At 39.7% G+C, this 9812-nt stretch overlaps 1 protein-coding gene across 2 annotated transcripts; it reads right to left on the bottom strand.

Annotated features, from left to right (window-relative positions):
* On the bottom strand, positions 337–7880 carry LOC109820578. 2 transcript variants are annotated; one of them, XM_020386735.1, is made up of 6 exons: positions 7588–7880; positions 2077–2128; positions 1920–1992; positions 1738–1803; positions 1401–1631; positions 337–884 (listed from the first exon to the last, which is right to left on the bottom strand). In XM_020386735.1, exons 2-5 carry the CDS (start codon positions 2106–2108, stop codon positions 1509–1511), a joined length of 294 nt encoding a protein of 97 aa, XP_020242324.1. In that variant the 5' UTR covers positions 2109–2128; positions 7588–7880; the 3' UTR covers positions 337–884; positions 1401–1508. The 2 variants fall into 2 exon arrangements, with proteins under 2 accessions (XP_020242324.1, XP_020242325.1); XM_020386736.1 differs by lacking the exon at positions 1401–1631 and having other exon boundaries at positions 7588–7877.

The following is a 9812-nucleotide window of genomic DNA, read 5'->3' as shown; positions in this document are numbered from 1 at the left end:
TTCTTTTTTTTTTTTTTTTATTTTTTGTTCTGAGTAAAGTTCTAATAGTCTAATCACCGCTTCCAAATGCAACCTCCCATTTTTGCTCGAAACCAAGTCTTAAAGCAGCATACTACTGACGCTGCATAGGCATGCAGACCGATTTGTAGGGTGTTCTTAAATTTTCACATGATTAATACATAACAAGGTATTTCTCCAAATAAAAATAAATAAAAATATATATAACAAGGAACACTACTCATTGAATACCATAGGCAACCGTTGCAATCCATATCCCTCGGCTTACACGCCACAGGCATACTCAGAAGCCGTTATCACAACAGGGAAAAAAGACAGTTGAAGATAGACTGCATGGTTTCAAATATTGAGTTTCTTCCTTTACAAAAAACATCGGAGTTTCGAGGTGATGAACTCACATCCAATTAGGTAAAGTAGAGACCTCGAACAAATTGCATACAAAAAAATGGTAGCCTGAGAAATTGTTTTTACATGATACAATTCCCCCTTAATCCAAGGAAAGATCAAACAGAGGTATCACCAATTTGCCAAGAATAGGTTTTGCTTTTAATTGAAGAAACAAAATGGCAAGCAGCAAGCGTTTGTTCTTACAGACTGTTCTCCCTCAAATGGCTGAAGAGCTAACATGTTAACTTTTCAGAAATGGACTCTGACCCTCACGAGATAAGCTCCTCACACAGAATGAAGTTGAAGACGGTAGAAAGATGTCAGCATTCGCAAATCTGTGAACAGTTAGGTTTCAGGTTGGGCATTTATAGTCCAGGTGCCGCGCTAAATTCCTCCTCAGAAGACAAATTCTCTTCATCATCTGAATCCTTGTCTTTCTCCTTCATATCAACGTGGCGTGAATCCTTTTGTTTGTCCTTCTGCATAACAAGATTAGGGCTTAGTTTGCAGTAATCTGCATAGTAAATTAGTTGCAAATAAATTCCGATTATTCAGACTACTATACAATGATATAAGGATTTAGATCAATCAGACTAGCATGCTCATGTCTTCCACATGTTGAGTTTTTTTACTAGTGTATTCGCATCAAGTTTTTGTTTCTGGGCTAGTGCAATGTCCAATAGATGAATGCAGATAAATACAGTAGTCAGTCAGTTAAATCTTTCTCTAGACTCTTGCCTAGGGAATGTGGATGTTCACTTCCGAAACCCAAACCCTAAACACGAACATTAATAGTGTGGTACAGCAAGCTTCAATCTACAAAAAGAGCCTCCTGGGTTTTACGTGAAGTTTCTCCATTCACCAAATTTGGTGCACCGAGTGTCCTAAATAGCTGCATAAAATTATTGTTTAGGTTTTTCTCAAATAAAGGAGTAATTGATAGCCAATCTCATTTGATAGGAAAAGTCAGAGATGATAATAAGCTGAGTTCAGACCTTCAGATAATTCAGCAAAGGCTTTCTGCTGACAACTGAGATTGAGCCCAATCCTATATTGTTGTCCCGAACAAAAATATGGTCTATAATAAGGGTTGACAACAGGTCCTACATGTTTGCCTGCATTCTTAGGTAGACATGTTTCATATTAAAGAGAAGTGCTCCATAGCCAATCCCATTTGCTAGGAAAAGCTTGACATGGCAATAGCCTGAACTTCTGGATTCACATAACTGTACAAAAATGATGCAACAAAAAACAGAATAATCACAATCTCCACTTGAATTAATGAATAGTTTTTCCCACTGCCAATTTCTAGTGGATAAGAAAATATTTTACCTTTTTTAGCAGGCCTTCAGCAGACATGACCTCATAAAGTTTTTGCATAAGCATCTCTTCCTCTACCTGAAGGAATGGATAAGTAGTGGATAAGTAGTTTGAGCAAAAAAGAACCAAATATGTGATACAACAACTTAAAGAAAGCATGTATACTATAAAAACAATCATAAATAAGTACCTACCTGAAGTCTATGCAGTTCATGCGACATGGCTCTATATGATTCCATGAGGACTTCACTTTGCTTCTCCAGATGTCTGCATACCACAAAGGGAGAAAGATATAAACTAATGTGGAAGAAATTTTTTAGTAAAAAAATGAATCAGAGGGGAAAATCTCACTTGAACATATTAGCGGAGTTCTTTGCGTCCATTTTCAGTCAGAATAGTTATCCTGCATTAAAAGCAAGAGTAAATCTGTAAGGGTATAAGCTGATAAAATGTATATCCCAAGAAAAAAGAAGTTCCAAGACACATTTCACTAAAATATATTACAAATGTCCCACATATGGATTGTGTATGGCCCCACAGACTCCTCTCCTCGAAACTATAATTGGCATAATTTTCTTCTTTTTCGAAAAGCATGTATACTATAATTGGCATAACTTTCTTCTAAATCAGGATTGACAATGGTAAAGAACTCATGGAACTCGTTGACATGCCCATATCAACACAACGCGTACAGCAAAATGCCAAACTCGTCAACGTCATGTTGTAAATCGAAGTTAGTAATTCGATTGAATGCATACAACATCAGTGGGCGTGTTGGTTTCGACTGAGATGGTGGATGGTAATGGGTCAGGACGCAAGCAAGACAGTAGAGAGGAGGTCGACGCGCCGATGTGTTGGAGTCTTGGAGAAGATGAATCGGAGAGGGTGACGTTGCAGAGTTGGGCTTGTGTGGCTAAGATTAAAAGTGAGGTTGGGTTCAATTGTGATGGGCACATGTATATAGATGACAAACAAAACAATATGGTGCATAGGATGTGGGCCCCATCTAAATAGGAGAACACAAAAATAATACGAAGGTGGAGCATAAACTCTTTTTATATATAGTATGATACATGCTTTCTTTAAGTTGTTGTCTCTCATATTAGCTTCTTTCTTGCTCAAACTACTTACAGTGGTAAGCTCTGCCCTAACGGGTGGACTGAACCGTTGGGGCAAGTTTCACCAGCTCCAACGGTTCAAACCGTTGGGGCAAGTTTCACCAGCCCCAACGGTTCAAACCGTTGGGGCAAGATTTTTAGCCACAAAATTTTCCCCCCATTTATTTTAGCCCAAAAAAAAGAGGGAATATTAACCCCACAGAGGCCCCGTTCTCTCTATTTCTCTCTCTCCCACACACCAAAACCCCCCAAAATTAACCCGACGCGTCCTTCCCTTTCCTCTCCCCCTAACTCGGACCTTGCCTCCGCCACCGGAGGTCACCACAACCGCCGTCTGTCGCCGTCGAAGGTCACCGTCGTCGTCGGGGCTCGTCGATCTTGCAGTCTGCCGCCGGATCTCCCTCAAAAAACCCTAATTGTTCCTCCCCAAATCGGACCTCGCAGCTGGTAACTCATGTTTTAATCTTATTCTCATGCTAAGTCTGATATATTAAAAAACATGGTTGAGCAATTTTTGAAGCTTGTGCGAGTTACCTGGTGCTAATGGATTTTATGAGTCCTTCAAAATGAGAATAAGATCTGTGGATGATTGTAAAGTTGAGTATTTTGTTGGCCCATATGATTTCAAAGTATGCATGTCTTCACCAGAGAGATCTTGAGCAGTGGGGACTGATGTAGCTATTTGGTGTTCTAAACCAATTTTAGGTTTCACCAAAGGTCATGTTAGCTCACTTCTTTGTCTCGAGGAGGTTGCCATAACACCAGAAGTGACTTCAAGGGCTGTTTGTAGGAAGATTATTAGTGAGCTTGTGAACATTTATAAGGACTACCTGTCTTACAGCAGCCTATGATGGCAGGAAAGCTCTTTGCACTGCTGGAGCTTTACCCTTTACATTTCAGCAATTTTAAGATTATATTATAGCTGAAAAGGAGCAGTGAGGGATTACCTATGTTGTGTTGCTTATTGCTGTTAGCATTGTAGTTTTTCTTATTATGCTTATGTTTGCTATTCTGATGCTTTGCTCTTTACATTTCAGCAGTTTTAAGATTATATTATAGCTGAAAAGGAGCAGTGAGGGAATACCTTTGTTGTGTTGCTTATTGCTGTTAGCATTGCAGTTTTTCTTGTTATGCTCATGTTTGCTATTCTGATGCTCAGTGGCGACAAGGAATTTGGTGTTGCCATCAAGTATGCCGGACATGCTGATCTCCATCATCTTCAGCAGTTCTTGCATGAGAGGCAGTTGGATGCCCCACAAGAACAATGCAAGTGCTAGACATTGTTCTTGCGGAGAATCCCTTACAGAAGTAATGATGTTGTATCCATATAAATCATAGTCATGGTTGATAGTTTGTTGTGCTCATGTTTAACCGCTGTTTATCTTGTTCTTTTTCTCAGTTATGTCATGGTAGCAAGAGCTTTTTTTCTCAAAGAAATTAGAACCAACAGAAGATATCGGTGATGGATTAAAATGTTAGAGATGTTACTGCCAGTCCTTTCGCCCTATGCAGATGGGGTTCTCCTTAAACATAGGTAACATGTGGGAATTTATCTTAAATTGGTCCTATTTCCCTCCTTTTATGATTGCAAATTTGCAATTAGAATAGCATGCCACATGTTTAATCTGTACATATTGCTACGGACTATTTTTACAAGTCTATCCCAGTTATAAACTTTGCTGCGAAGTGCCTAAACATTCGATACGCATTGCGTACCTTGACAGAGAAATAACGTTGTATGTTTTGTATATTTTACTTGTCTTGATGATTAACCTCTTTTATTTTCATTGTCATTGGAAAGCTTCTTTCTTAATATCTCTAGGTTAAAACTTGTTTATGTAGGATTTATATATTTTTTATTCATATTTTTTAATGTCAAATTACCATTGAAGAAAGCCCTCAGAGGAATTTGAGTGAAGTTACTCACCGGAAATATTGACGCATGTGCTACAAGATTAATGGTCTATCAAATGAGCCCTTAGGCCAATTGATGTAACACTTCCCATTTTCTTTCTAGATAAAAAGTCGGTTCTGGATCTGATTACGATTCAAAAGATGGATTTCCACCTTTGGAAGAGAACTTCAACCACTTCACATTGGAGGACAGCGAAGAAAGTGAAGAAGAGGATGAATGAGGAATCCTTTCATCTTACAGTTCATGAATAAAAGAACAGGGAACATTCAGTATTGTGCTTCACCGAAGCTCCACTGTGTTTTATAGTGTGTTTTGTTGTCTACATAAAAGAATGATAGCTTGTTATAGTTGTTGGTTTAAATTATGTACTTAGAGGTTGTTAATCTTGTCGCAAAGCATTTGGATGTATTGTAGAACCTAGTTTTGATTAAAGCTTATGAATACAAATGTTATCTTTTGTCACACTTAACATGTGTGTATGCATTGTGTTTTTGTCTCTATTAAGAGTGATTAATCTTGAATGTAATTTTTTTTTTTTTAATTAGGTATTTGCCCCAACGGTTGTACCCGTTGGGGCTAATTAAGACCCCAACGGTGGTAACCCGTTGGGGCTAATTAAGACCCCAACGGTTACCACCGTTGGGGCTAATTAAGACCCCAACGGTGGTAACCCGTTGGGGCTAATTAAGACCCCAACGGTTACCACCGTTGGGGCTGATTAAGGCCCAAACGGTTCCAACCGTTAGGGTGTTTTTTCTATTTTTAAAATTAAAAAATGAAAATTTATTGTCCCAACGGTTGTAACCAGTAGAGCAAGTTTTTCAACCGTTGGGGCAAAGTCAGTCCCAACGCGATTTGCCCTAACGGGTGTTTTAGCAGCCCCAACGGTTGTAACCTTTGGGGACACGCTCAGCCCTAACGGTTATAACCATTGGGACTGCTACAGTTTTTAGTAGTGTTATCCATTCCTTCAGGTAGAGGAAGAGATCCTTACGCAAAAACTTTATGATGTCATGTCTGCTGAAGCCCTGCTAAAAAAAGTAAAATATTTTCTTTTCGACTAGAAATTGTCAATGGGAAAAGCTATTCATTAATTCAGGTGAAGATTGTGACTACTTTATTTTTTGTTGCATCATTTTTGTACAGTTATGTGAATTCATAAGTTCAGGCTATTGCCATGTCAAGCTTTTCCTAGCAAGTGGGATTGGCTATGGAGCACTTCTCTTTAATATGAAAAATGTCTACCTAAGAATGCACGAAAAAATGTAGGACCTGTTGTCGGACCTTATTATAGACCATATTTTTGTTCGGGACAACAATAGGGTTGGGCTCAATCTCAGTCGGACCTTATTATAGACCATATTTTTGTTCGGGACAACAATAGGGTTGGGCTCAATCTCAGTTGTCAGCAGACAGCCTATGCTGAATTATTTGAAGGTCTGAACTCAGCTTATTATCATCTTAGACTTTTCCTAAGATCTTAAGAATGTAATGGAAGATCTCCATCTCTCCTCCATTGCCTTCTCCAATTATTGAAGAAGTTCTGTAATCACAAGGTAAGCTAAGCTATGATTTCTTTCTCTCTGTTCTCATAGTTAAAGATGAAATGATATCTCATCATATTTTTGAATTTATCACAGATTATCACACATTTTCCCTTACAATCAGTGCATTAGTTTATCATGACATGAACCAAATACTGAAAAATATTTCATTCTGATGTTACACTAGTACGATGGTCCCTTCTTTGATCCTGCCATTGATCATGTTTCTGATTCTGAGACCTCGTTCATGCCATGCAATCAACTTCTTGTGTAGCGACAAACTAAGTTACTCTCAAGACGTACATATCTACGCCAAAGCAAACTTTCTTACATCAGGAGATACTCTACTTCCTCGAGACTACTACAGCCTCCCTTTTTGTAAAATACGATCCTTAATTTTTCCAATATATATAAAAAACCAGTGAAAAACATTCTCTCTGTACTTAAGATTAGGCAAATAGACATTAGACAGAAAACATTGGATAAGCTGAGTTTGTATTTATTACCCTATTATTATTATTTGGGTCCAAGTGCTTTTTAAAATTCCCACTGAAATGGCAATGACATTTTAACCATCAATCCCTCATCCTTTCATTGATTGATACTTGTTACCCTCCACATCTAGGAGAAGCTCTTGAGTTGTTAACTTTCCCATCCAACAGTGCTCACTTCTTGAGAGAAATTAAAGGGAAAGCATTAAGAAGCCAATTCTGAAAAATAATTTGGTTTAATTTGGCTATTTGCATAGGTACAATTCTTTTCTTAAAATAAAAGAAAATAAGGAATATTGAACACTAGCCAATCAGATGCAGAAATAGACCTTAATCTTGCTATTTTTATTCTACACGATCAAATGTAGAATGGGAACACTGATTTTTTGCAGGAATATAAACTCCGATATTGAGAATATGAAGGGAAGAAAACTAGAAGAAATTAATCTGTAGAGCTACGGAGAAAAAGAACTGACAAATTCTATCATGCAAATATTATGAACTATAATGGCACCATGAGCTATCAACCAAAATTTCTTGGCTAGCAGCAAATTATAAATTATAAATTACCTTAAAAAAATCTAAATTTCCGCCATTTCCCATTACCACAAAGCTACTAAACAATACAAAAGCTAAATTTGAAAGAGAGCAGATCATTAGTATTTTTTTTTAAAAACAAAAGCGCTGTTAGAAATCAGATGGTAAAGCCCATATCTATTGAAAAAAATTAAAACCCTAGAAAATCAAAATATGGAATAATTGTAATTTGAAAAAACCCTAGAATCTAAACTTACCTTCTCTTGATCTGAGGATTGGGGATCGGAGATAAGTGGAGATCGGGGGGCAGGAGACGAGATCGGAGATCGAGAAGTGGAGATCGAAGGACAGAAGATCGGAGGCCAGAGGTGATCGAAGGTGGAGCTCGAGCTCGAGAAAGAGGAGATCGTAGGCCAGAGGTCGAGCTCGAGCTTGAAAGGAGAGCTCGAGATCGAGTTGAAGAGGAAGATTTTTGAGATCGCGATCAATTTTTTAGAGGCGGAAGGGGGAGTCCCGATCGCTCTGGGTTGGGGTCGGTATTTGATAAAACTGATTTTGGGTTTTAAAGCAAAGTGCCGGTCCCACTTTAATCCCAGTTCTACGTAATACCAAGTAGAGGATTAGATTCAAGCCTAAGAACTTCAAAAGATAAATTTTAGTTTTAGACCTTTTTAGGAATTTATTGTTAAAAATCGATTCTTTTCAGGTTTATTTGTAAATCTCGACCGGTTTCAGCCAGCTAGTCAAAATTTGCAAATAAAATTGAAAAACTTTACGAAATTTAAAATCTCATGAAGTTATGTCCTTAATTAATTAGCGCTAACCAAAAAACTCGGTACAAACGGTAAACTACTTTCAACCTTCACGGGATTTTAATTTTTGTGAAGTTTATATTAAACAAATTTTATTGTTTTCGGGGAAAGTTGTTGTATTCATTGCTGCATTCATTACAACTTCGATCGTTACAATGAAACAAAAAGATAGCCTTTTTATAAGACTTGTACACAATGAAAACAAAAGAAATACAACTCTTTTCAAACAAACGCAAGATCCGTTTATCATCTCTTGCTTGCGTGGGTCTTTGGCCTGTGACGGGGATGTTGATATCCGTGGACCACCGGGCAATCAGATCTGCTCTGAGAAAATCGGGCAGAGCTTCGTCTATCCGCGAAGGGATATAGAAGCAGAACTTCGTCGATCCGCGTGAGATCTAGAAGTTTTAAAGCGTCTATCTCGGCTAAGCGAGATATTAGCTCTTCTTAGTATTAACGCCAAGGGCTAATACTAAGGCCAAGAGGGAACGGGTGATGAAGGCGCTGATGTAGACCTCTCCTCTCCTTGTTGAAGCGCTCGACCACTCTTCACTGCGGCAGGGCTTCGCCAAGGCTCTCCAAAAATCCTCCTCCTTTAAAATGAGGCAAAGGGGTTGCTATTTATAGGCAATGGGGCACCTAGGGGGCTTAGACACCCCTGGGGTGTCTCCAGAAATCCGAGACACCCCTGGGGTGTCTCTAGAAATCCGAGACACCCCTAGGGTGTCTCGGGATTTCCGAGACACCCCTGGGGGTGTTTTGGAATTCCTGAGACCTGTTGAGGTGCATTCGATTGTTTTCCCCGTAGATTCTTCGTCCGAACTCGGATTTGAGTGATTCCAGGTGCGTTGGATGCTTGACGAAGAGTTCGATCCGCTCTGGTGATTGGATTATCTGTAGAGTGGTTGAGGCACGAAGGGCGTTGTCCTTTTTGTGAACACCGCCGGGTTCCCGATTGGGCCGGGTCTTCGTTGTTCCGAAATCCTATCCGCTCACGTAGCTCGTCGATTCACTTCAGTCATTCGTCGACATCAATTGGACTCATGTGGATCGGATGGTGACGTTCATCGTCGCTCTTTAACACTGAACCGTTCGTGGAGACCTATAGGCAATTTTCGATGCCTACACCGTCAAGTCTCTTACTTCAAAAGGAAAGGGGTGAAACCCTATTTCTGCCACCTCCGACATTGCTCCTGCTGCCTCTAGTGTTATGCCACCTTCTTCGGGTAAGTTTGAATGACAAACCATGGGAATCACTTGGAGAAGGTGAACGGCTGATGTTCGAAGTTCTTCCGGCGCTGCGTTTATCGCTTGGCCGTCGTCGGAGTCTCGAGTTTGCAGCTGATGAATTGAGTTTGGCTCGTGTCATTGAGTTGACTTTGAACTACCTCCGCCACATTGTGCTGGCTTAGGGTTTCGGATCATCGTGTGTTGGCTTTTTGTCGCAACGCGTTGACCGGCGTTAACCCTTAGGATTTCGGATCGTCGAACGTTGACTCTGGTTGCAACGCGTTGACTGGCGTTGACCTAGGGTTACGCGTTGACCGGCGTTGACCCTTAGGGTTTCGAATCGTCGAACGTTGACTTTTGTTGTAACGCGTTGACTGGCGTTGACCTAGGGTTACGCGTTGGCCGGCGTTGACTCTAGGGTTATGAATCGTCGAACGTTG

This window comes from Asparagus officinalis, chromosome 8 (genome assembly GCF_001876935.1).
Source record: "Asparagus officinalis chromosome 8, Aspof.V1, whole genome shotgun sequence".
Lineage (NCBI taxonomy): Eukaryota > Viridiplantae > Streptophyta > Magnoliopsida > Asparagales > Asparagaceae > Asparagus > Asparagus officinalis.
This window is presented reverse-complemented; position numbering and strand designations above follow the sequence as displayed.

Excerpts from the sequence above, each read along its gene's own strand:
- LOC109820578 (XM_020386735.1), bottom strand. The coding sequence starts at position 2,108 with ATGGACGCAAAGAACTCCGCTAATATGTTCAA. Across the intron at positions 1,993-2,076 it reads AACTCCGCTAATATGTTCAA|ACATCTGGAGAAGCAAAGTG; the intron begins GTGAGATTTTCC and ends TGTGGTATGCAG. Across the intron at positions 1,632-1,737 it reads CTGAAGGCCTGCTAAAAAAG|TTATGTGAATCCAGAAGTTC; the intron begins GTAAAATATTTT and ends ATTTTTGTACAG.